Source organism: Salmo salar, chromosome 07 (assembly GCF_965601325.2).
Source record: "Salmo salar chromosome 07, fSalSal1, whole genome shotgun sequence".
Taxonomy (NCBI): Eukaryota; Metazoa; Chordata; class Actinopteri; order Salmoniformes; family Salmonidae; genus Salmo; species Salmo salar.
Genome location: NC_138297.1, coordinates 59,019,366 through 59,046,872, shown reverse-complemented (window position 1 = coordinate 59,046,872; position 27,507 = coordinate 59,019,366). Strand labels below are relative to the sequence as shown.

At 45.6% G+C, this 27,507-nt stretch overlaps 1 protein-coding gene across 1 annotated transcript in view; it reads left to right on the top strand.

Moving 5' to 3' along the window:
* LOC106594477 (leucine-rich repeat and guanylate kinase domain-containing protein) overlaps positions 1–27,507 on the top strand; it is a 63,638-nt gene that overhangs the window by 14,449 nt on the left and 21,682 nt on the right. Inside the window, exons 10-16 of the mRNA XM_045722269.2 lie at positions 11,208–11,314; positions 11,650–11,769; positions 12,916–13,012; positions 17,859–17,972; positions 18,049–18,250; positions 26,080–26,196; positions 26,283–26,449. Of these exons, the coding sequence (XP_045578225.2) occupies positions 11,208–11,314; positions 11,650–11,769; positions 12,916–13,012; positions 17,859–17,972; positions 18,049–18,250; positions 26,080–26,196; positions 26,283–26,449 (924 nt within the window). The remainder of the gene's footprint in view (positions 1–11,207; positions 11,315–11,649; positions 11,770–12,915; positions 13,013–17,858; positions 17,973–18,048; positions 18,251–26,079; positions 26,197–26,282; positions 26,450–27,507) is intronic.

The window sequence follows — 27,507 nt, the reverse complement described above, 5'->3', positions numbered from 1 at the left end:
GAACATCTCCTCTGTGTTCCCCAGGTGTCTGCTGTGAACATTGTTACATATGAACATCTCCTCTGTGTTCCCCAGGTGTCTGCTGTGAACATTGTTACATATGAACGTCTCCTCTGTGTTCCCCAGGTGTCTGCTGTGAACATTGTTACATATGAACATCTCCTCTGTGTTCCCCAGGTGTCTGCTGTGAACATTGTTACATATGAACGTCTCCCCTGTGTTCCCCAGGTGTCTGCTGTGAACATTGTTACATATGAACGTCTCCTCTGTGTTCCCCAGGTGTCTGCTGTGAACATTGTTACATATGAACGTCTCCTCTGTGTTCCCCAGGTGTCTGCTGTGAACATTGTTACATATGAACGTCTCCTCTGTGTTCCCCAGGTGTCTGCTGTGAACATTGTTACATATGAACATCTCCTCTGTGTTCCCCAGGTGTCTGCTGTGAACATTGTTACATATGAACATCTCCTCTGTGTTCCCCAGGTGTCTGCTGTGAACATTGTTACATATGAACATCTCCTCTGTGTTCCCCAGGTGTCTGCTGTGAACATTGTTACATATGAACATCTCCTCTGTGTTCCCCAGGTGTCTGCTGTGAACATTGTTACATATGAACGTCTCCTCTGTGTTCCCCAGGTGTCTGCTGTGAACATTGTTACATATGAACGTCTCCTCTGTGTTCCCCAGGTGTCTGCTGTGAACATTGTTACATATGAACGTCTCCTCTGTGTTCCCCAGGTGTCTGCTGTGAACATTGTTACATATGAACGTCTCCTCTGTGTTCCCCAGGTGTCTGCTGTGAACATTGTTACATATGAACGTCTCCTCTGTGTTCCCCAGGTGTCTGCTGTGAACATTGTTACATATGAACGTCTCCCCTGTGTTCCCCAGGTGTCTGCTGTGAACATTGTTACATATGAACATCTCCTCTGTGTTCCCCAGGTGTCTGCTGTGAACATTGTTACATATGAACGTCTCCTCTGTGTTCCCCAGGTGTCTGCTGTGAACATTGTTACATATGAACGTCTCCCCCTGTGTTCCCCAGGTGTCTGCTGTGAACATTGTTACATATGAACGTCTCCTCTGTGTTCCCCAGGTGTCTGCTGTGAACATTGTTACACATGAACGTCTCCTCTGTGTTCCCCAGGTGTCTGCTGTGAACATTGTTACATATGAACGTCTCCTCTGTGTTCCCCAGGTGTCTGCTGTGAACATTGTTACATATGAACGTCTCCCCTGTGTTCCCCAGGTGTCTGCTGTGAACATTGTTACATATGAACGTCTCCTCTGTGTTCCCCAGGTGTCTGCTGTGAACATTGTTACATATGAACGTCTCCTCTGTGTTCCCCAGGTGTCTGCTGTGAACATTGTTACATATGAACGTCTCCCCCTGTGTTCCCCAGGTGTCTGCTGTGAACATTGTTACATATGAACATCTCCTCTGTGTTCCCCAGGTGTCTGCTGTGAACATTGTTACATATGAACGTCTCCTCTGTGTTCTCCAGGTGTCTGCTGTGAACATTGTTACATATGAACATCTCCTCTGTGTTCCCCAGGTGTCTGCTGTGAACATTGTTACATATGAACATCTCCTCTGTGTTCCCCAGGTGTCTGCTGTGAACATTGTTACATATGAACATCTCCTCTGTGTTCCCCAGGTGTCTGCTGTGAACATTGTTACATATGAACGTCTCCTCTGTGTTCCCCAGGTGTCTGCTGTGAACATTGTTACATATGAACATCTCCTCTGTGTTCCCCAGGTGTCTGCTGTGAACATTGTTACATATGAACATCTCCTCTGTGTTCCCCAGGTGTCTGCTGTGAACATTGTAACATATGAACATCTCCTCTGTGTTCCCCAGGTGTCTGCTGTGAACATTGTTACATATGAACGGCTCCTCTGTGTTCCCCAGGTGTCTGCTGTGAACATTGTTACATATGAACGTCTCCTCTGTGTTCCCCAGGTGTCTGCTGTGAACATTGTTACATATGAACGTCTCCTCTGTGTTCTCCAGGTGTCTGCTGTGAACATTGTTACATATGAACGTCTCCTCTGTGTTCTCCAGGTGTCTGCTGTGAACATTGTTACATATGAACATCTCCTCTGTGTTCCCCAGGTGTCTGCTGTGAACATTGTTACATATGAACATCTCCTCTGTGTTCCCCAGGTGTCTGCTGTGAACATTGTTACATATGAACATCTCCTCTGTGTTCCCCAGGTGTCTGCTGTGAACATTGTTACATATGAACATCTCCTCTGTGTTCCCCAGGTGTCTGCTGTGAACATTGTTACATATGAACATCTCCTCTGTGTTCCCCAGGTGTCTGCTGTGAACATTTTTACATATGAACGTCTCCTCTGTGTTCCCCAGGTGTCTGCTGCGAACATTGTAACATATGAACGTCTCCTCTGTGTTCCCCAGGTGTCTGCTGCGAACATTGTTACATATGAACGTCTCCTCTGTGTTCCCCAGGTGTCTGCTGTGAACATTGTTACATATGAACGTCTCCTCTGTGTTCCCCAGGTGTCTGCTGTGAACATTGTTACATATGAACGTCTCCTCTGTGTTCCCCAGGTGTCTGCTGTGAACATTGTTACATATGAACATCTCCTCTGTGTTCCCCAGGTGTCTGCTGTGAACATTGTTACATATGAACATCTCCTCTGTGTTCCCCAGGTGTCTGCTGTGAACATTGTTACATATGAACGTCTCCTCTGTGTTCCCCAGGTGTCTGCTGTGAACATTGTTACATATGAACGTCTCCTCTGTGTTCCCCAGGTGTCTGCTGTGAACATTGTTACATATGAACGTCTCCTCTGTGTTCCCCAGGTGTCTGCTGTGAACATTGTTACATATGAACGTCTCCTCTGTGTTCCCCAGGTGTCTGCTGTGAACATTGTTACATATGAACGTCTCCTCTGTGTTCCCCAGGTGTCTGCTGTGAACATTGTTACATATGAACATCTCCTCTGTGTTCCCCAGGTGTCTGCTGTGAACATTGTTACATATGAACGTCTCCCCTGTGTTCCCCAGGTGTCTGCTGTGAACATTGTTACATATGAACATCTCCTCTGTGTTCCCCAGGTGTCTGCTGTGAACATTGTTACATATGAACGTCTCCCCTGTGTTCCCCAGGTGTCTGCTGTGAACATTGTTACATATGAACGTCTCCCTGTGTTCCCCAGGTGTCTGCTGTGAACATTGTTACATATGAACGTCTCCTCTGTGTTCTCCAGGTGTCTGCTGTGAACATTGTTACATATGAACATCTCCTCTGTGTTCCCCAGGTGTCTGCTGTGAACATTGTTACATATGAACATCTCCCCTGTGTTCCCCAGGTGTCTGCTGTGAACATTGTTACATATGAACATCTCCCCTGTGTTCCCCAGGTGTCTGCTGTGAACATTGTTACATATGAACATCTCCTCTGTGTTCCCCAGGTGTCTGCTGTGAACATTGTTACATATGAACATCTCCTCTGTGTTCCCCAGGTGTCTGCTGTGAACATTGTTACATATGAACGTCTCCTCTGTGTTCCCCAGGTGTCTGCTGTGAACATTGTTACATATGAACGTCTCCTCTGTGTTCCCCAGGTGTCTGCTGTGAACATTGTTACATATGAACGTCTCCCCTGTGTTCTCCAGGTGTCTGCTGTGAACATTGTTACATATGAACATCTCCTCTGTGTTCCCCAGGTGTCTGCTGTGAACATTGTTACATATGAACGTCTCCCCTGTGTTCCCCAGGTGTCTGCTGTGAACATTGTTACATATGAACATCTCCTCTGTGTTCCCCAGGTGTCTGCTGTGAACATTGTTACATATGAACATCTCCTCTGTGTTCCCCAGGTGTCTGCTGTGAACATTGTTACATATGAACATCTCCTCTGTGTTCCCCAGGTGTCTGCTGTGAACATTGTTACATATGAACATCTCCTCTGTGTTCCCCCAGGTGTCTGCTGTGAACATTGTTACATATGAACGTCTCCTCTGTGTTCCCCAGGTGTCTGCTGTGAACATTGTTACATATGAACATCTCCTCTGTGTTCCCCAGGTGTCTGCTGTGAACATTGTTACATATGAACATCTCCTCTGTGTTCCCCAGGTGTCTGCTGTGAACATTGTTACATATGAACGTCTCCTCTGTGTTCCCCAGGTGTCTGCTGTGAACATTGTTACATATGAACATCTCCTCTGTGTTCCCCAGGTGTCTGCTGTGAACATTGTTACATATGAACATCTCCTCTGTGTTCCCCAGGTGTCTGCTGTGAACATTGTTACATATGAACATCTCCTCTGTGTTCTCCAGGTGTCTGCTGTGAACATTGTTACATATGAACATCTCCTCTGTGTTCTCCAGGTGTCTGCTGTGAACATTGTTACATATGAACATCTCCTCTGTGTTCTCCAGGTGTCTGCTGTGAACATTGTTACATATGAACATCTCCTCTGTGTTCCCCAGGTGTCTGCTGTGAACATTGTTACATATGAACGTCTCCTCTGTGTTCCCCAGGTGTCTGCTGTGAACATTGTTACATATGAACGTCTCCTCTGTGTTCCCCAGGTGTCTGCTGTGAACATTGTTACATATGAACGTCTCCTCTGTGTTCCCCAGGTGTCTGCTGTGAACATTGTTACATATGAACGTCTCCTCTGTGTTCCCCAGGTGTCTGCTGTGAACATTGTTACATATGAACGTCTCCTCTGTGTTCCCCAGGTGTCTGCTGTGAACATTGTTACATATGAACATCTCCTCTGTGTTCCCCAGGTGTCTGCTGTGAACATTGTTACATATGAACATCTCCTCTGTGTTCCCCAGGTGTCTGCTGTGAACATTGTTACATATGAACGTCTCCTCTGTGTTCCCCAGGTGTCTGCTGTGAACATTGTTACATATGAACGTCTCCTCTGTGTTCCCCAGGTGTCTGCTGTGAACATTGTTACATATGAACGTCTCCTCTGTGTTCCCCAGGTGTCTGCTGTGAACATTGTTACATATGAACATCTCCTCTGTGTTCCCCAGGTGTCTGCTGTGAACATTGTTACATATGAACGTCTCCTCTGTGTTCCCCAGGTGTCTGCTGTGAACATTGTTACATATGAACGTCTCCCCTGTGTTCCCCAGGTGTCTGCTGTGAACATTGTTACATATGAACATCTCCTCTGTGTTCCCCAGGTGTCTGCTGTGAACATTGTAACATATGAACATCTCCTCTGTGTTCCCCAGGTGTCTGCTGTGAACATTGTTACACATGAACGTCTCCTCTGTGTTCCCCAGGTGTCTGCTGTGAACATTGTTACATATGAACGTCTCCCCCTGTGTTCCCCAGGTGTCTGCTGTGAACATTGTTACATATGAACGTCTCCTCTGTGTTCCCCAGGTGTCTGCTGTGAACATTGTTACATATGAACGTCTCCCCTGTGTTCCCCAGGTGTCTGCTGTGAACATTGTTACATATGAACGTCTCCCCTGTGTTCCCCAGGTGTCTGCTGTGAACATTGTTACATATGAACGTCTCCTCTGTGCTCCCCAGGTGTCTGCTGTGAACATTGTTACATATGAACGTCTCCCCTGTGTTCCCCAGGTGTCTGCTGTGAACATTGTTACATATGAACGTCTCCCCCTGTGTTCCCCAGGTGTCTGCTGTGAACATTGTTACATATGAACATCTCCTCTGTGTTCCCCAGGTGTCTGCTGTGAACATTGTTACATATGAACGTCTCCTCTGTGTTCCCCAGGTGTCTGCTGTGAACATTGTTACATATGAACATCTCCTCTGTGTTCCCCAGGTGTCTGCTGTGAACATTGTTACATATGAACATCTCCTCTGTGTTCCCCAGGTGTCTGCTGTGAACATTGTTACATATGAACATCTCCTCTGTGTTCCCCAGGTGTCTGCTGTGAACATTGTTACATATGAACGTCTCCTCTGTGTTCCCCAGGTGTCTGCTGTGAACATTGTTACATATGAACATCTCCTCTGTGTTCCCCAGGTGTCTGCTGTGAACATTGTTACATATGAACATCTCCTCTGTGTTCCCCAGGTGTCTGCTGTGAACATTGTTACATATGAACATCTCCTCTGTGTTCCCCAGGTGTCTGCTGTGAACATTGTTACATATGAACGTCTCCTCTGTGTTCCCCAGGTGTCTGCTGTGAACATTGTTACATATGAACATCTCCTCTGTGTTCCCCAGGTGTCTGCTGTGAACATTGTTACATATGAACGTCTCCTCTGTGTTCCCCAGGTGTCTGCTGTGAACATTGTTACATATGAACATCTCCTCTGTGTTCCCCAGGTGTCTGCTGTGAACATTGTTACATATGAACATCTCCTCTGTGTTCCCCAGGTGTCTGCTGTGAACATTGTTACATATGAACATCTCCTCTGTGTTCCCCAGGTGTCTGCTGTGAACATTGTTACATATGAACGTCTCCTCTGTGTTCCCCAGGTGTCTGCTGTGAACATTGTTACATATGAACGTCTCCTCTGTGTTCCCCAGGTGTCTGCTGTGAACATTGTTACATATGAACGTCTCCTCTGTGTTCCCCAGGTGTCTGCTGTGAACATTGTTACATATGAACGTCTCCTCTGTGTTCTCCAGGTGTCTGCTGTGAACATTGTTACATATGAACATCTCCTCTGTGTTCCCCAGGTGTCTGCTGTGAACATTGTTACATATGAACATCTCCTCTGTGTTCCCCAGGTGTCTGCTGTGAACATTGTTACATATGAACATCTCCTCTGTGTTCCCCAGGTGTCTGCTGTGAACATTGTTACATATGAACATCTCCTCTGTGTTCCCCAGGTGTCTGCTGTGAACATTGTTACATATGAACATCTCCTCTGTGTTCCCCAGGTGTCTGCTGTGAACATTTTTACATATGAACGTCTCCTCTGTGTTCCCCAGGTGTCTGCTGCGAACATTGTAACATATGAACGTCTCCTCTGTGTTCCCCAGGTGTCTGCTGCGAACATTGTTACATATGAACGTCTCCTCTGTGTTCCCCAGGTGTCTGCTGTGAACATTGTTACATATGAACGTCTCCTCTGTGTTCCCCAGGTGTCTGCTGTGAACATTGTTACATATGAACGTCTCCCCTGTGTTCCCCAGGTGTCTGCTGTGAACATTGTTACATATGAATTTCTCCCCCTGTGTTCCCCAGGTGTCTGCTGTGAACATTGTTACATATGAACATCTCCTCTGTGTTCTCCAGGTGTCTGCTGTGAACATTGTTACATATGAACGTCTCCTCTGTGTTCCCCAGGTGTCTGCTGTGAACATTGTTACATATGAACGTCTCCCCCTGTGTTCCCCAGGTGTCTGCTGTGAACATTGTAACATATGAACATCTCCTCTGTGTTCCCCAGGTGTCTGCTGTGAACATTGTTACACATGAACGTCTCCTCTGTGTTCCCCAGGTGTCTGCTGTGAACATTGTTACATATGAACGTCTCCCCCTGTGTTCCCCAGGTGTCTGCTGTGAACATTGTTACATATGAACGTCTCCTCTGTGTTCCCCAGGTGTCTGCTGTGAACATTGTTACATATGAACGTCTCCCCTGTGTTCCCCAGGTGTCTGCTGTGAACATTGTTACATATGAACGTCTCCTCTGTGCTCCCCAGGTGTCTGCTGTGAACATTGTTACATATGAACGTCTCCCCTGTGTTCCCCAGGTGTCTGCTGTGAACATTGTTACATATGAACGTCTCCCCCTGTGTTCCCCAGGTGTGTGCTGTGAACATTGTTACATATGAACATCTCCTCTGTGTTCCCCAGGTGTCTGCTGTGAACATTGTTACATATGAACGTCTCCTCTGTGTTCTCCAGGTGTCTGCTGTGAACATTGTTACATATGAACATCTCCTCTGTGTTCCCCAGGTGTCTGCTGTGAACATTGTTACATATGAACATCTCCTCTGTGTTCCCCAGGTGTCTGCTGTGAACATTGTTACATATGAACATCTCCTCTGTGTTCCCCAGGTGTCTGCTGTGAACATTGTTACATATGAACGTCTCCTCTGTGTTCCCCAGGTGTCTGCTGTGAACATTGTTACATATGAACATCTCCTCTGTGTTCCCCAGGTGTCTGCTGTGAACATTGTTACATATGAACATCTCCTCTGTGTTCCCCAGGTGTCTGCTGTGAACATTGTAACATATGAACATCTCCTCTGTGTTCCCCAGGTGTCTGCTGTGAACATTGTTACATATGAACGGCTCCTCTGTGTTCCCCAGGTGTCTGCTGTGAACATTGTTACATATGAACGTCTCCTCTGTGTTCCCCAGGTGTCTGCTGTGAACATTGTTACATATGAACGTCTCCTCTGTGTTCTCCAGGTGTCTGCTGTGAACATTGTTACATATGAACGTCTCCTCTGTGTTCTCCAGGTGTCTGCTGTGAACATTGTTACATATGAACATCTCCTCTGTGTTCCCCAGGTGTCTGCTGTGAACATTGTTACATATGAACATCTCCTCTGTGTTCCCCAGGTGTCTGCTGTGAACATTGTTACATATGAACATCTCCTCTGTGTTCCCCAGGTGTCTGCTGTGAACATTGTTACATATGAACATCTCCTCTGTGTTCCCCAGGTGTCTGCTGTGAACATTGTTACATATGAACATCTCCTCTGTGTTCCCCAGGTGTCTGCTGTGAACATTTTTACATATGAACGTCTCCTCTGTGTTCCCCAGGTGTCTGCTGCGAACATTGTAACATATGAACGTCTCCTCTGTGTTCCCCAGGTGTCTGCTGCGAACATTGTTACATATGAACGTCTCCTCTGTGTTCCCCAGGTGTCTGCTGTGAACATTGTTACATATGAACGTCTCCTCTGTGTTCCCCAGGTGTCTGCTGTGAACATTGTTACATATGAACGTCTCCCCTGTGTTCCCCAGGTGTCTGCTGTGAACATTGTTACATATGAATTTCTCCCCCTGTGTTCCCCAGGTGTCTGCTGTGAACATTGTTACATATGAACATCTCCTCTGTGTTCTCCAGGTGTCTGCTGTGAACATTGTTACATATGAACGTCTCCTCTGTGTTCCCCAGGTGTCTGCTGTGAACATTGTTACATATGAACGTCTCCCCCTGTGTTCCCCAGGTGTCTGCTGTGAACATTGTTACATATGAACATCTCCTCTGTGTTCCCCAGGTGTCTGCTGTGAACATTGTTACATATGAACATCTCCTCTGTGTTCCCCAGGTGTCTGCTGTGAACATTGTTACATATGAACGTCTCCCCCTGTGTTCTCCAGGTGTCTGCTGTGAACATTGTTACATATGAACATCTCCTCTGTGTTCCCCAGGTGTCTGCTGTGAACATTGTTACACATGAACATCTCCTCTGTGTTCCCCAGGTGTCTGCTGTGAACATTGTTACATATGAACGTCTCCCCCTGTGTTCCCCAGGTGTCTGCTGTGAACATTGTTACATATGAACGTCTCCTCTGTGTTCCCCAGGTGTCTGCTGTGAACATTGTTACATATGAACGTCTCCTCTGTGTTCCCCAGGTGTCTGCTGTGAACATTGTTACATATGAACGTCTCCTCTGTGTTCCCCAGGTGTCTGCTGTGAACATTGTTACATATGAACATCTCCTCTGTGTTCCCCAGGTGTCTGCTGTGAACATTGTTACATATGAACGTCTCCCCTGTGTTCCCCAGGTGTCTGCTGTGAACATTGTTACATATGAACGTCTCCTCTGTGTTCCCCAGGTGTCTGCTGTGAACATTGTTACATATGAACGTCTCCCCTGTGTTCCCCAGGTGTCTGCTGTGAACATTGTTACATATGAACATCTCCTCTGTGTTCCCCAGGTGTCTGCTGTGAACATTGTTACATATGAACATCTCCTCTGTGTTCCCCAGGTGTCTGCTGTGAACATTGTTACATATGAACATCTCCTCTGTGTTTTCCAGGTGTCTGCTGTGAACATTGTTACATATGAACGTCTCCCCTGTGTTCCCCAGGTGTCTGCTGTGAACATTGTTACATATGAACGTCTCCCCCTGTGTTCCCCAGGTGTCTGCTGTGAACATTGTTACATATGAACATCTCCTCTGTGTTCCCCAGGTGTCTGCTGTGAACATTGTTACATATGAACATCTCCTCTGTGTTCCCCAGGTGTCTGCTGTGAACATTGTTACATATGAACGTCTCCCCCTGTGTTCTCCAGGTGTCTGCTGTGAACATTGTTACATATGAACATCTCCTCTGTGTTCCCCAGGTGTCTGCTGTGAACATTGTTACATATGAACGTCTCCTCTGTGTTCCCCAGGTGTCTGCTGTGAACATTGTTACATATGAACGTCTCCTCTGTGTTCCCCAGGTGTCTGCTGTGAACATTGTTACATATGAACATCTCCCCTGTGTTCCCCAGGTGTCTGCTGTGAACATTGTTACATATGAACATCTCCTCTGTGTTCCCCAGGTGTCTGCTGTGAACATTGTTACATATGAACGGCTCCTCTGTGTTCCCCAGGTGTCTGCTGTGAACATTGTTACATATGAACATCTCCTCTGTGTTCCCCAGGTGTCTGCTGTGAACATTGTTACATATGAACATCTCCTCTGTGTTCCCCAGGTGTCTGCTGTGAACATTGTTACATATGAACGTCTCCTCTGTGTTCCCCAGGTGTCTGCTGTGAACATTGTTACATATGAACGTCTCCTCTGTGTTCCCCAGGTGTCTGCTGTGAACATTGTTACATATGAACGTCTCCTCTGTGTTCCCCAGGTGTCTGCTGTGAACATTGTTACATATGAACATCTCCTCTGTGTTCCCCAGGTGTCTGCTGTGAACATTGTTACATATGAACATCTCCTCTGTGTTCCCCAGGTGTCTGCTGTGAACATTGTTACATATGAACGTCTCCTCTGTGTTCCCCAGGTGTCTGCTGTGAACATTGTTACATATGAACGTCTCCTCTGTGTTCCCCAGGTGTCTGCTGTGAACATTGTTACATATGAACGGCTCCTCTGTGTTCCCCAGGTGTCTGCTGTGAACATTGTTACATATGAACATCTCCTCTGTGTTCCCCAGGTGTCTGCTGTGAACATTGTTACATATGAACATCTCCTCTGTGTTCCCCAGGTGTCTGCTGTGAACATTGTTACACATGAACATCTCCTCTGTGTTCCCCAGGTGTCTGCTGTGAACATTGTTACATATGAACGTCTCCCCTGTGTTCCCCAGGTGTCTGCTGTGAACAAGTACGACCCTCCTCTGGAGGTGGTGGCAGCCAGGGAGCACATGAGTCACATGGTATACCAGCTGATGCAGCCCCAGGTCATCTACGATAGGTAAAAACGGCAGGACCCGCCAACTACCCTCCTCATAACATGACTTTCAGCCAATCAGAAGTCGATACGATCAATATTCTAAATTAAGTTTACATACTAATTTAACTTGTGCTCGCAATCTTTAAAAATGAAGAACTAGCTTTTCTGACGTTTATGCTCTATTCATACATCATAGAAACTGACCAATCCTCTGGCCTAGACAAATCAGATTTTTCTGATTGGCTTGTTGTCCTGAACAATGGTAAAGTACTTCCTAGACTCTTTATCCTTGTGCTCTCCCTCTCTCTAAATGGTGTACTGTATCGTCCATGTGTTGCTGTGTGCGTGTGTCCCAGCACCCTGCCCAGTCTGGACTCTCCCTACCCCATGCTGGTGTTGACTGGGCCCCAGGCTTGTGGGAAGAGAGAGCTGGCCCACAAGCTCTGCCGAGAGTTCAACGACTTTTTCGCCTACGGGTGAGTCCCAAGGGCCAAATGGTACCCCATTTCCTACATAGTAGTGCACTACTTTTGGCAAGCTGTGGCCAAACTCTGAGCGCTTGTAATCCATAAATGCACACTATTCTGTATAAAGTGCACTACTTTTAGCCAGCTTGCTTCTAGGATTTTGTGCTCATTGGAATAGACTTTATCAAAGTATGCAGTTACCTTAAATATGGGAAGGCCTGGTCACAGAGGTGAAGGCTAGGGTTAGGGTTATTGTTTAGGATGGTACTAAATATATTTCACTAGGATCCCCTCTGGTTCCCCATCCATAGATACATGATACTTCCACACTGTTAAACCAGATGTTCAATACTTCCAACACATGAGCAATGGCGAGTGATAAATAACAAGGCTCCCCACCACGGGCAATAGAAGAAATATAAAAGCAGTAAATAGTGGTATAGAGAGCACGTACACTGGAGTGCTGGAATCAAAAGAACATCTGCTGGACATGGCTTGTCTGTGGCTCTCACCTTACGGCTGGTTTTAATAGAAACCTCTACCCCAGGGTTCTCTAACCCTGTTCCTGGAGAGCTACCCTCCTGTAGGTTTTTACTCCAACCCTGTTCCTGGAGAGCTACCCTCCTGTAGGTTTTTACTCCAACCCTGTTCCTGGAGAGCTACCCTCCTGTAGGTTTTCACTCCAACCCTGTTCCTGGAGAGCTACCCTCCTGTAGGTTTTCACTCCAACCCTGTTCCTGGAGAGCTACCCTCCTGTAGGTTTTTACTCCAACCCTGTTCCTGGAGAGCTACCCTCCTGTAGGTTTTCACTCCAACCCTGTTCCTGGAGAGCTACCCTCCTGTAGGTTTTTACTCCAACCCTGTTCCTGGAGAGCTACCCTCCTGTAGGTTTTTACTCCGTCTATATGTCTAGTCTGTCCGTCTTTCTGTCTCGGTGTGTTGCAATACCATTATGATCCTTAGGCGTTTTTGATTATTTTAAATGTTGGATTATTGTGCGCTTGTTGACATTTACTGCATTGATTGACAGGAACATAAGCAATTCGCTGCAGCCATAACACCTGCTAAACTGTGTACATGACCAATGAAATTGAGTTGCTAGCTTGAATGTATTGCTGTATTGTCATTGGAACCATTTGTCTCTTGTTGTCACAGAACCTGCCATACCACCAGGGGTCCCTACTTTGGGGAAGAGGACGGGAGCGACTACCATTTTGTCACGGAGGAAGACTTTCAGAACATGATTCACATGGTAAATGTTTGAGATTGACTACATTGCTGTGTGATTGCGCAGAATTACTGATCAACAAATCACCTTGCATCCGTTGTGTGATCAACATTAGCGATTCTGCCCCTCGCCTTGCTCAAACTGATCCCCTCAAACACACTGATAGTGTGTCAGTCTCAATTGCAATTATTCCCGTTTGTAAAGATAAAATGTGAAGGTAAAACAATCCATTCTTAGCTCTGTCCATGACACCACCACATATTCATCGTACTTCAGAATTTAAATATACAGTGTCTTCGGAAAGTATTCAGATCCCTTGACTTTTTCCACATTTTGCTACGTTACAACCTTACAAATCCTTAGAAATCTACACACAATACCCCATAATGACAAAGCGAAAACAGGTTTTGAGAATTTCTTTGCAAATGTCAACAACAACAGAAAACATTTAAGTAAGATTTACACAAGTATTCAGACCCTTTGCTATGAGACTCAAAATTGAGCTCAGGTGAATTCTGTTTCCATTGATCATCATTGAGATGTTTCTTCAACTTGATTGGAGTCCACATGTGGTAAATTCAATTGATTGGACATGATTTGGAAAAGCACACACCTGTCTATATAAGGTCCAACAGTTGACAGTGCATGTCAGAGAAAAAACCAAGCCATGATGTCAATGGAATTGTCCATAGAGCTGCGAGACATGATTTTGTTGAGGCTCAGATTTGGTGAAGGGTACTAAAACATTTCTGCAGCATTAAAGTTCCCCAAGAACACAATAGCCTCCATTATTCTTAAATGGAGGAAGTTTGGAACCACCAAGACTCTTCCTAGAGCTGGCCGCCCTGCCAAACTGAGCAATCGGGGGAGAAGGGACTTGGTCAGGGAGGTGACTAAGAACCGGATGGTCTCTCTGACAGAGTTCTAGAGTTCCTCTGTGGAGGATATTTACAGTGCCGTTCAAAAGTTTGGGGTCACTTAGAAATGTCCTTGTTTTTGAAAGAAAAGCACTTTATTTTGGTCAATGAAAATAACATCAAATTGATCAGAAATACAGTGTTGACTTTTTTTATGTTGTAAATGACTATTGTAGCTGGAAACGGCAGATTTTTTATGGAATATCTACATAGGCGTACAGAGGCCTATTATCAGCAACCATCACTCCAGTGTTCCAATGGCACTCTGTGTTAGCTAATCCATGTTTATCATTTTAAAATGCTAATTGATCATTAGAAAACCCTTTTGCAATTATGTTAGCACAGCTGAAAACTGTTATGCGGATTAAAGAAGCAATAAAACTGGCCTTTAGACTAGTTGAGTATCTAGAGCATCAGCATTTGTGGGTTCGATTACAGGCTTAAAATGGCCAGAAACAAATACTTTTTTCTGAAACTCGTCAGTCTATTCTTGATCTGAGAAATGAAGGCTATTCCATGCGAGAAATTACAAAGAAACTGAAGATCTCGTACAACGCTGTGTACTACTCCCTTCACAGAACAGCGCAAACTGGCTCTAACCAGATTAGAAAGAGTGGGAGGCCCCCGTGCACAACTGAGCAAGAGGACAAGTACATTAGAGTGTCTAGTTTTAGAAACAGACGCCTCACAAGTCCTCAACTGGCAGCTTCATTAAATAGTAACCGCAAAACACCAGTCTCAACGTCAACAGTGAAGAGGCGACTCCGGGATGCTGGCCTTCTAGGCAGAGTTGCAAAGAAAAAGACAAATCTCAGACTGGCCAATAAAAATAAAAGATTAAGATGGGCAAAAGAACACAGACACTGGACAAAAGAAGATTGGAAAAAAGTGTTCGGATCACAAAGAAGAACATTTGTGAGACGCAGAAAAAATGAAAAGATGCTGGAGGAGTGCTTGACACCATCTGTCAAGCATGGTGGAGGCAATGTGATGGTCTGGGGGTGCTTTGGTGGTGGTAGAAGTGGGAGATTTGTACAGGGTAAAAGGGATCTTGAAGAAGTAAGGCTATCACTCCTTTTTGCAAAGCCATGTCATACCGAATTTCCTCCTACAACAGGACAATGACCCAAAGCACAGCTCCAAACTATGCAAGAACTATTTAGGGAAGAAGCAGTCAGCTGGTATTCTGTCTATAATTGGGTGGCCAGCACAGTCACCGGATCTCAACCCTATTGAGCTGTTGTGGGAGCAGCTTGACCGTATGGTAAGTAAGAAGGGCCCATCAAACCAATCCAATTTGTGGGAGGTGGTTCAGGAAGCATGGGGTGAAATCTCTTCAGATTACCTCAACAAATTGACAACTAGAATGCCAAAGGTCTGCATGGCTGTAATTGCTGCAAATGGAGGATTCTTTGACGAAAGTAAAGTTTGAAGGACACAATTATTATTTCAATTAAAAATCATTATAACCTTGTCAAAGTCTTGACTATATTTCCTATTCATTTTGCAACTCATTTAATGTATGTTGTCATGGAAAACAAGGACATTTCTAGGTGTTACCCCAAACTTTTGAACGGTAGCGTATGTAAATGTGATATTTCAGTTGTGTTTTTCATACATTTGCAAAAATTTCAAACAACCTGTTTTCTCTTTGTCATTATGGGGTATTGTGTGTAGATTGATAAAACAAACTTTTTTTAATCAATTTTAGAATAAAATGTGGGGTTCTGCTTACTTTCCTGAAGGCACTGTTCATCCAGCCAGCAATTTATTTGTGCAAATGTGTGTAGCCTGGACTTGACAAGTTTTCTGGTTTGAAGTTTTGTAAGTAGTTCTCTTAACTCTAAAGGACAGTAAATCACTTGTTATGTCATACTCAGTTATTGGCTACATAAATATATTTCCTTATATCTAACAGTTTTGACACTTCAAAGCACAAGAGTTATCACATATTCCCAAAGGAAGAACTCCTAGATATCCTACACGGGGAGGCCTGAGGTACTATAGAGTATGTCTGCCCGGCCAACTTTCTTTTAACTTACATATTTTAGCTTACATATTTACCTTTAGAAAGACAAATGAATGGGCCATTCATTTGTCTTTCTAAAGGTAAATATTTAAGCGCCGTGGGCCCTTAATAAATAGAGATCTCTCTCACAGTGATATTAGGAGGAAACCCTTTGAAGTGGGGATCCTAACTGTGCACGCTATAAAGTACAGAGGAAGGTTCTTAGGTGAAGGGGGGATCCTAACCATGCACAATGTAAAGTACAGAGGAAGGTTCTCAGGTGAAGTGGGGATCCTAACTGCACAATGTAAAGTACAGAGGAAGGTTCTCAGGTGAAGTGGGGATCCTAACTGCACAATGTAAAGTACAGAGGAAGGTTCTCAGGTGAAGTGGGGATCCTAACTGCACAATGTAAAGTACAGAGGAAGGTTCTCAGGTGAAGTGGGGATCCTAACTGCACAATGTAAAGTACAGAGGAAGGTTCTCAGGTGAAGTGGGGATCCTAACTGCACAATGTAAAGTACAGAGGAAGGTTCTCAGGTGAAGTGGGGATCCTAACTGCACAATGTAAAGTACAGAGGAAGGTTCTCAGGTGAAGTGGGGATCCTAACCATGCACAATGTAAAGTACAGAGGAAGAGTCTCAGGGGAAGTTCTTCAGACAGAAACCCTGATGAAGACTGCTTGCTGCGGAAACCTGGGCAGCTTTTCCTTTTCTTTAGACAGACTCCCTGGATCATTCAGACCAGTTCAGATGGAGACCCTTCCTCCCTTACCACATACATACATCACAGACTCCCTGGATCATTCAGACCACGTCAGACCAGTTCAGATGGAGACAGAAACATACAGTGCATTCGGAAAGTATTCAGACCCCTTCCTTTTCTCCACATTTTGTTACGTTACAGCCTTCTTCTTAAATGGATAAAGTAAATCCTCATCAATCTACACACAATGCACTGTACATCACAGACGTGTATGTCCCCCCCCCCCCCCCACACACACACACACACACACACACACACACACACACACACACACTCACAGCTCCATCCTGAAAATGTGCCTCAATCAGTAGGTCCTTGTGCTTGTTTTATTGTTCCAATTAGCCTGTCAACAGAGAAACGATAAGGGTGCTTTGTAATTTGGGCCTGATGGTTTCCAACCCTCTAAAAATAGGGGGTGAAGTTAAGCACGACAAGGGTCAAGCTCCTGAGGCAGTCTCTCAATAGTCAGTAGGGCACAACTTATATCAGAACATCAACTAGAAATGTGATGTCTAGAATGTGGGCATGAGAGCCTTACCAATTCTATGTGTTCCATTTCTATCTGAATATTGGAAAAAAGTGTAGCCCACCTTGAGAGTAGGCTACAGTCCTCAGAGCTGTCCATAGGGTCATAAAGCGTGATGGATCGTAACGCCGAGCATATCGGCCCCAGGTGCAAGTAGACGAGGGGTCAAAGGGAGCGGCTGTGTGAACTACAGGGTAGCAGGGGAAGTGACTGCAGGGTCAGGAGTTCACCTCACAGGTGGGGACATTATAGCTGTGGTTGTTACTCTTCTCTGGACATAGCAGGGGTTGTGAAGGACCCAGTAGGTCCATCGAAGACCACTTCCATTTTGGAATATGAATTTGACTCATAAGTTGACTGTCACAACTTACAGCTTTCTGTTAACTTTTGTTTTCTCTCTTTTTGTCCCCCCCTCGGTCTCCCCTTCTCGGTCTCCGTCTGTCTGTCTGTCTCCCCCCTCTCTCGGTCTCCCTCTCTCCGTCTGTCTGTCTCCCCCCTCTCACGGTCTCCCTCTCTCCGTCTGTCTCCCCCCTCTCACGGTCTCCCTCTCTCCGTCTGTCTCCCCCCCTCTCACGGTCTCCCTCTCTCTCTGTCTGTCTGTCTCTCTTTGTCTTCTCCCTCTGCTCCTCCATTCTCTGTCCTCTCTCTCTCAGGGTAAATTCCTCCAGACGATGCAGTATGCGGGCCACTGGTATGGTCTGTCTCGTGAGGCCATAGAAGACGTGGCCAGGGAAGGTCTGGCCTGCTGTGTGCACATGGAGCTGGAGGTGGGCATCAACACACATTCACATAGCCCATCAGCATGACATTGAAAGGCTCATTTTCTCTGTACTGTTCTCCCAGGGCGTGTTCAGTCTGAAGAACAGCCACTTTGAGCCGCGTTACATCCTGATGATCCCCACAGACAAGGAGCAGTACGGCAGGCGGCTGAGGACCAGAGCCCTGTACACCCGGACCCAGATAGATACGGCTGTAGCCCGCGTGGATACATACGCCCTGATCAACAGAGAACGCCCAGGCTTCTTCGACAACGTCATCCCCTGTGGTACGTAGCTGATGATGATGCAGACCAGTATATAGAATATAGATATATAGGTATGCTGTGCCTTCAGAAAGTATTCATACCCCTTGACTTACTCCACATTTTGTTGTTTTACAGCCTGAATTCAAAATGTATTAAATATGTTTTTTTACACACAATACCTGTCATGAGAATTTTGGATCCCAATGATAATAACTAACAATTAATGAGCTTTGACTAATCCCCAAGGTTTGTAAGACACTGTAGTTAATAATAATTAGTCAAAGCTCCTGCAAAAGGTCTGTACAGTTTATTCAGAGAACGTTCTGAAGTAATACAAAGACATCCATTTTATAGTTCACTCCCTACTTACGCACATACATACACACGAACAGTAGATATCCTACGCACATACATACACACGAACAGTAGGTGAGTTGTATCCCTCCCCGGAGTTCTCACCACTGTTTATCACTACCCAGCGCTGTCCGTTCCATTCCCCTGAGATTAGAGCAACCTTGAAAATGACTCCCTGTCCTATCATAAGTTTCTCAGAGTTCTAGCCAGGTCGGGTCAAACACAGTTGAATTGTTCTCTGTATTTTCTTAGACACACACACCTTTCTATCCCTCACATCTCTACCAAACCTTATTGGACTTACTTACTTTTAGTACTTTAATTATTCATTATACATGCTACATAACCCAATAATCACTAATAGTTATGTTTCAGGGTGGAATTATTTCATCATTACCTTTAAACATATAAATTCCCTTATCAATACCCCTTAATGACAAAGTCAAAACGTGTTTTTAGAAATGTGATTATGAAATATAGAAATATCTAATTTACACAAGTATTCATACTGCTGAGTCAATACATGTTAGAATCAGCTTTGGCAGCAATTACAGCTGTGAGTCTTTCTGGGTAAGTCTCTAAGAGCTTTGCACACCTGGATTGTACAATATTTACACATTATACAATTCTTCAAACTCTGTCAAGTTGGTTTTTGATCATTGCTTGACAGCCATTTTCAAGTCTTGCCATAGATTTTCAAGCCAATTGAGGTGAAACTGTAACTAGGCCACTCAGGTACACACACCCCTTGACCTTTTCCACGTTTTGTTGTTTTACTGCCTGAATTTAAAGTGGATTCAATTCAGATTTTGTGTCACTGGCCTACATACATTATGGGGTATTATGTGTAGAACAGTGACACAAAATCTGAGTAGAATCTATTTTAAATTCAGGCTGTAATACAAGAAATGTGTAAAAAGTCAAGAGGTGTGAATACTTTCTGAAGGCACTGCAGGTATATATAATAGTACTTCAAATGGAAACTGTCTTCCACTTTGTTCCTGTATAACACAGAAACACACACACAGTACCAGTCAAACGTTTGGACACAGCTACTCATTCAAGGGTATTTCTTTATTTTTACTATTTTCTACATTGTAGAATAATAGTGAAGACATCAAAACTATAAAATAATGCTTCAGGTATCATGTAGTAACCAAAAAAGTGTTAAATCTAAAATATATTTTCATTTGTTTTAGATTCTTCAAAGCAGACACCCTTTGCCTTGATGACAGCTTTTCACACTCTTGGCATTTTCTCAACCAGCTTCATGAGGAATGTTTTTCCAACAGTCTTGAAGGAGTTCCTACATGTGCTGAGCACTTGTTGGCTGCTTTTCCTTCACTCTGCGGTCCAACTCATCCCAAACCATCTCAACTGGGTGGAGGTTGGGTGATTGTGGAGGCCAGGTCATCTGATGCAGCACTCCATCACTCTCCTTCTTGGTCAAATAGCCCTTACATAGCCTGGAGGTGTGTTTTGGGTCATTATCCTGTTGAAAAACAAATGATAGTCCCACTAAGCGCAAACCAGATGGGATGGTGTATGGCTGCAGAATGCTGTGGTAGACATGCTGGTTAAGTGTGCCTTGAATTCGAAAAAAATCACAGACGGTATCACCAGCAAAACACAATCACATCTCCTCCTCCATCCTTCATGGTGGGAACCACACATGCAGAGATCATCCGTTCACCTACTCTGCGTCTCACAAAGACATGGTGGTTGGAACCAAAAATCTCAAATTTGGACTCATCAGACCAAAGGACAGATTTCCACCGGTCTAATGTCCATTGCTTGTGTTTCTTGGCCCAAGCAAGTCTCTTCTTCTTATTGGTGTCCTTTAGTAGTGGTTTCTTTGCAGCAATTCGACAATGAAGGCCTGATTCACGCAGTCTCCTCTGAACAGTTGATGTTGAGATGTGTCTGTTGCTTGAACTCTGTGAAGCATTTATTTGGGCTGCAATTTCTGAGGCTGGTACTCTTATGAATTTATCCTCTGCAGCAGAGGTAATTCTGGGTCTTCCTTCCCTGTGGCGGTCCTCATGAGAGCCAGTTTCATCATAGCGCTTGATGGTTTTTGCGTCTGCACTTGAAGAAACTTTCACAGTTCTTGAAACTTTCCAGATTGACTGACCTTCATTTCTTAAAGTAATGATGGACTGTCATTTCTCTTTGCTTATTTGAGCTGTTCTTGCCATAATATGGACTTGGTCTTTTACCAAATAGGGCTATCTTCTGTATACCACCCCTACCTTGTCACAACACAACTGATTGGCTCAAATGCATTAAGAAGGAAAGAAATTCCAGAAATTCACTTTTAACAAGGCACACCTGTTAATTGGAATGCATTCCAGGTGACTACCTCATGAAGCTGGTTGAGAGAATGCCAAGAGTGTGCAAAGCTGTCATCAACTGCAAAGGGTGGCTACTTCGAAGAATCTCAAATATAAAATAAAATATTTACATTTACATTTAAGTCATTTAGCAGACGCTCTTATCCAGAGCGACTTACAAATTGGTGCATTCACCTTATGATATCCAGTGGAACAACCACTTTACAATAGTGCATCTAAATCTTTTAAGGGGGGGGGGGGGGGGGGGGGGTAGAAGGATTACTTTATCCTATCCTAGGTATTCCTTAAAGAGGTGGGGTTTCAGGTGTCTCCAGAAGGTGGTGATTGACTCTGCTGTCCTGGCGTCGTGAGGGAGCTTGTTTCACCATAGGGGTGCCAGAGCAGCGAACAGTTTTGACTGGGCTGAGCGGGAACTGTGCTTCCGCAGAGATAGGGGGGCCAGCAGGCCAGAGGTGGATGAACGCAGTGCCCTCGTTTGGGTGTAGGGCCTGATCAGAGCCTGAAGGTACGGAGGTGCCGTTCCCCTCACGGCTCCGTAGGCAAGCACCATGGTCTTGTAGCGGATGCGAGCTTCAACTGGAAGCCAGTGGAGAGAGCGGAGGAGCGGGGTGACGTGAGAGAACTTGGGAAGGTTGAACACCAGACGGGCTGCGGCGTTCTGGATGAGTTGTAGGGGTTTAATGGCACAGGCAGGGAGCCCAGCCAACAGCGAGTTGCAGTAATCCAGACGGGAGATGACAAGTGCCTGGATTAGGACCTGCGCCGCTTCCTGTGTGAGGCAGGGTCGTACTCTGCGAATGTTGTAGAGCATGATGTTAGTGGAGAACGACAGGGTGTTGTCCAGGGTCACGCCAAGGTTCTTAGCACTCTGGGAGGAGGACACAATGGAGTTGACAACCGTGATGGCGAGATCATGGAATGGGCAGTCCTTCCCTGAGAGGAAGAGCAGCTCCGTCTTGCCGAGGTTCAGCTTGAGGTGGTGATCCGTCATCGACACTGATATGTCTGCCAGACATGCAGAGATGCGATTCGCCACCTGGTTATCAGAAGGGGGAAAGGAGAAGATTAATTGTGTGTCGTCTGCATAGCAATGATAGGAGAGACCATGTGAGGATATGACAGAGCCAAGTGACTTGGTGTATAGCGAGAATAGGAGAGGGCCTAGAACAGAGCCCTGGGGGACACCAGTGGTGAGAGCGCATGGTGCGGAGACAGATTCTCGCCACGCAACCTGGTAGGAGCGACTTGTCAGGTAGGACGCAATCCAAGCGTGGGCCGCGCCGGAGATGCCCAACTCGGAGAGGGTGGAGAGGAGGATCTGATGGTTCACAGTATCAAAGGCAGCAGATAGGTCTAGAAGGATGAGAGCAGAGGAGAGAGAGTTAGCTTTAGCAGTGCGGAGAGCCTCCGTGACACAGAGAAGAGCAGTCTCAGTTGAATGCCCAGTCTTGAAACCTGACTGATTAGGATCAAGAAGGTCATTCTGAGAGAGATAGCAGGAGAGCTGGCCAAGGACGGCACGTTCAAGAGTTTTGGAGAGAAAAGAAAGAAGGGATACTGGTCTGTAGTTGTTGACATCGGAGGGATCGAGTGTAGGTTTTTTCAGAAGGGGTGCAACTCTCGCTCTTTTGAAGACGGAAGGGACGTAGCCAGCGGTCAAGGATGAGTTGATGAGCGAGGTGAGGTAAGGGAGAAGGTCTCCGGAAATGGTCTGGAGAAGAGAGGAGGGGATAGGGTCAAGCGGGCAGGTTGTTGGGCGGCCGGCCGTCACAAGACGCGAGATTTCATCTGGAGAGATTGGGGAGAAAGAGGTCAAAGCACAGGGTAGGGCAGTGTGAGCAGGACCAGCGGTGTCGTTTGACTTAGCAAACGAGGATCGGATGTCGTCGACCTTCTTTTCAAAATGGTTGACGACGTCATCCGCAGAGAAGGAGGAGGGGGGGGGGAGGATTCAGGAGGGAGGAGAAGGTGGCAAAGAGCTTCCTAGGGTTAGAGGCAGATGCTTGGAATTTAGAGTGGTAGAAAGTGGCTTTAGCAGCAGAGACAGAAGAGGAAAATGTCGAACGGAGGGAGTGAAAGGATGCCAGGTCCGCAGGGAGGCGAGTTTTCCTGCATTTCCGCTCGGCTGCCCGGAGCCCTGTTCTGTGAGCTCGCAATGAGTCGTCAAGCCACGGAGCAGGGGAGGACCGAGCCGGCCTGGAGGATAGGGGACATAGAGAGTCAAAGGATGCAGAAAGGGAGGAGAGGAGGGTTGAGGAGGCAGAATCAGGAGATAGTTTGGAGAAGGTTTGAGCAGAGGGAAGAGATGATAGGATGGAAGAGGAGAGAGTAGCGGGAGAGAGAGAGCGAAGGTTGCTACGGCGCAATACCATCCGAGTAGGGGCAGAGTGAGAAGTGTTGGATGAGAGCGAGAGGGAAATGGATACAAGGTAGTGGTCGGAGACTTGGAGGGGAGTTGCAATGAGATTAGTGGAAGAACAGCATCTAGTAAAGATGAGGTCAAGCGTATTGCCTGCTTTGTGAGTAGGGGGGAGGTGAGAGGGTGAGGTCAAAAGAGGAGAGGAGTGGAAAGAAGGAGGCAGAGAGGAATGAGTCAAAGGTAGACGTGGGGAGGTTAAAGTCACCCAGAACTGTGAGAGGTGAGCCATCCTCAGGAAAGGAACTTATCAAGGCGTCAAGCTCATTGATGAACTCTCCAAGGGAACCTGGAGGGCTATAAATGATAAGGATGTTAAGCTTGAAAGGGCTGGTAACTGTGACAGCATGGAATTCAAAGGAGGCGATAGACAGATGGGTCAGGGGAGAAAGAGAGAATGTCCACTTGGGAGAGATGAGGATTCCAGTGCCACCACCCCGCTGGCCAGATGCTCTCGGGGTATGCGAGAACACGTGGGCAGACGAGGAGAGAGCAGTAGGAGTAGCAGTGTTATCTGTGGTAATCCATGTTTCCGTCAGCGCCAAGAAGTCGAGGGACTGGAGGGTAGCATAGGCTGAGATGAACTCTGCCTTGTTGGCCGCAGACCGGCAGTTCCAGAGGCTGCCGGAGACCTGGAACCACGTGGGTCGTGCGCGCTGGGACCACCAGGTTAGAGTGGCAGCGGCCACGCGGTGTGAAGCGTTTGTATGGCCTGTGCAGAGGGGAGAGAACAGGGATAGACAGGCACATAGTTGACAGGCTACAGAAGAGGCTACGCTAATGCAAAGGAGATTGGAATGACAAGTGGACTACACGTCTCGAATGTTCAGAAAGTTAAGCTTACGTTGCAAAAATCTTATTGACTAAAATGATTAAAATGATACAGTACTACTGGCTGGTGAAGTAGGCTAGCTAGCAGTGGCTGCGTTGTTGACTTTGTTTGAAAGTGTAGCTGGCTAGGTAACCTCGATAGTTTCAGTACTACACCTTATCATGATACAAAGGCAACTATGTAGCTAGCTAACATAACACTAATCAAGACGTTCCTTTGTAATGTATTTAGTTTCTACAATGCTGCTCGTCGGTAATAGTTGGCTAGGTTTGGAAATGGCGTCGCAGGGGACGAAAATAGCTGGCTAGCTAACCTCGATAATTACTCTAAACTACACAATTATCAAACTATGACAAAGACAACTTATTGACTAAAATGACTAAAATGATACAGTACTGCTGGCTGGTGAAGTAGGCTAGCTAGCAGTGGCTGCGTTGTTGACTTTGTTTGAAAGTGTAGCTGGCTAGGTAACCTCGATAGTTTCAGTGCTACACCTTATCATGATACAAAGGCAACTATGTAGCTAGCTAACACTAGCTAACCTGGCTAGCTAACACTAGCTAACCTGGCTAGCTAACCTGGCTAGCTAACCTCGATAATTACTCTAAACTACACAATTATATTAGATACAAAGACAGCAAAGACAACTATGTAGCTAGCTAACACTACACTAATCAAATCGTTCCGTTGTAATGTATTAGTTTCTATTAGTTTCTACAGTGCTGCTAGTCGGTAGAAGTTGGCTAGCTAGCAGTGTTGACTAAGTAGGAGAACGGTGGCGCGGTGCGGTGGACAAAAATAGCTGGCTAGCTAACCTCGATAATTACACTAAACTACACAATTATCTTTGATACAAAGACAGCTAAGTAGCTAGCAAAAAAATTGCTCAGATCAAACAAATTAAACCGTTGTAATGTAATGAGATGTAATATTACCTGCGGAGCGAAGTGCAGCACGACTACTCGCTCTATTTTTATTTGTTTAACACTTTTTTGGTTACTACATGATTCCATATGTGTTATTATATTATGTGTTATGATGTCTTCAATAGTATTCAACAATGTAGAAAATAGTAAAAAATAAAGAAAAACCCTGGAATGAGTAGGTGTGTCCAAACTTTTGACTGGTACTGTAGATGCATACCCATGTTGTCTATCATGGTTTTAATGGTTCTTGTGATGGTTTTCACTCCATGCACCAACTAAAGCTTTCAGAGTTGACCTGCATCCTACCATATAAAGAAACAAAAAATGTCAGGCCACAACCAAAGGTGCGTTCCTATTGAAACTACCAATGTCCAGTGAAAATCTTACTGTTAAAAGTTCATGTTCTCTTACCCAAATAATGTTGTTGGCGTGTCCTTTATTATTATTTGTGTCCAAAGCATTAATTAGAGAGAAAAATAACCCACCTCATACTTGTATCTCAAACAGAACATTTAAAAAATGCTTGCTATTTACTTACCGGCTAATATAGCCAATCAGTGGCCTACTCGCGTGAATATTTTTAATGACCGGTATACGCCCACACCATTCCAAACCAGAAAAGCTGCTTTTAACATACTTAATTACCATATTTTGGAAGGAAAACTATTTCAATCGTATTGTAATAAATGATAGGTCACATTTCTGAGATATCTGGAAACGCTGGACAGTCACTTTAAGAGATTTATCTAAAGAATCTTATGTCTGGCGAGGGACGTGTGTGTGTGTGTGTGTGTGTGTGTGTGTGTGTGTGTGTGTGTGTGTGTGTGTGTGTGTGTGTGTGTGTGTGTGTGTGTGTGTGTGTGTGTGTGTGTGTGTGTGTGTGTGGACACGACAGGGATGCGAAGAAAGATACGCAGACTTGCTGTACTAATGTATGGAGATTATTTTAATAGTGTGTGTGTGTTCAGATGAGCCAGTGGAGGCATACAGAACCCTGAGGCAGGTGGTGAAGGACTATCTGGGAGTGGAGGAGCAGGGAGGAGAGGACCAGAGCACCACAGACAACCCAGACAACACCTCCACAGGTGGGTGGGTGGGTGTGTGTTTGTGTGCATTACAGCACATATATGTGCGACCGAGTGTGTCATTAACGTGTCAGCATCTGTGACAGAGTTGAAGAGGGACTCCTTAGTGGACGAGGCGCCCCCAGCCCCCTCCACCAGGCCAGAGACAGTCTTTAAGTCCCGCTCCGCTCCAGACATGGACCCCTCGGACCACAACTGTAGGAAGTACTACAACAAGGTCCAGGCCCAGCTCACCCCACAGAAGACTTCAGCAGTGAGTCACAACACACACACACACACACACACACACACACACACACACACACACACACACACACACACACACACACACGTCAGTAGTCACCAACCCTGCACCTGGTCAACTATGGTATTCAGGCTTTTGTTTCAGCCCAGCGCTAATTTGTGTGATTTAACCAATCAAGGTCTTGGTGAGCAGTTGATTAGTTGTTTAAATACTGTATCTCTCTCTCTGGGCCGTAGGAGCTGGCCTCCATCCACAGACACAGCATCATGTTTAAATACTGTATCTCTCTCTCTGGGCCGTAGAAGCTGGCCTCCATCCACAGACACAGCATCATGTTTAAATACTGTATCTCTCTCTCTGGGCCATAGGAGCTGGCCTCCATCCACAGACAGCATCATGTTTAAATACTGTATCTCTCTCTCTGGGCCATAGGAGCTGGCCTCCATCCACAGACAGCATCATGTTTAAATACTGTATCTATCTCTCTGGGCCATAGGAGCTGGCCTCCATCCACAGACACAGCGTCATGTTTAAATACTGTATCTCTCTCTCTGGGCCATAGGAGCTGGCCTCCATCCACAGACACAGCATCATGTTTAAATACTGTATCTCTCTCTCTGGGCCATAGGAGCTGGCCTCCATCCACAGACAGCATCATGTTTAAATACTGTATCTCTCTCTCTGGGCCGTAGGAGCTGGCCTCCATCCACAGACACAGCATCATGTTTAAATACTGTATCTCTCTCTCTGGGCCATAGGAGCTGGCCTCCATCCACAGACAGCATCATGTTTAAATACTGTATCTCTCTCTCTGGGCCATAGGAGCTGGCCTCCATCCACAGACACAGCATCATGTTTAAATACTGTATCTCTCTCTCTGGGTCGTAGGAGCTGGACTCCATCCACAGACACAGCGTCATGTTTAAATACTGTATCTTTCTCTCTGGGCCGTAGGAGCTGGCCTCCATCCACAGACAGCATCATGTTTAAATACTGTATCTCTCTCTCTGCGCCGTAGGAGCTGGCCTCCATCCACAGACACAGCGTCATGTTTAAATACTTTATCT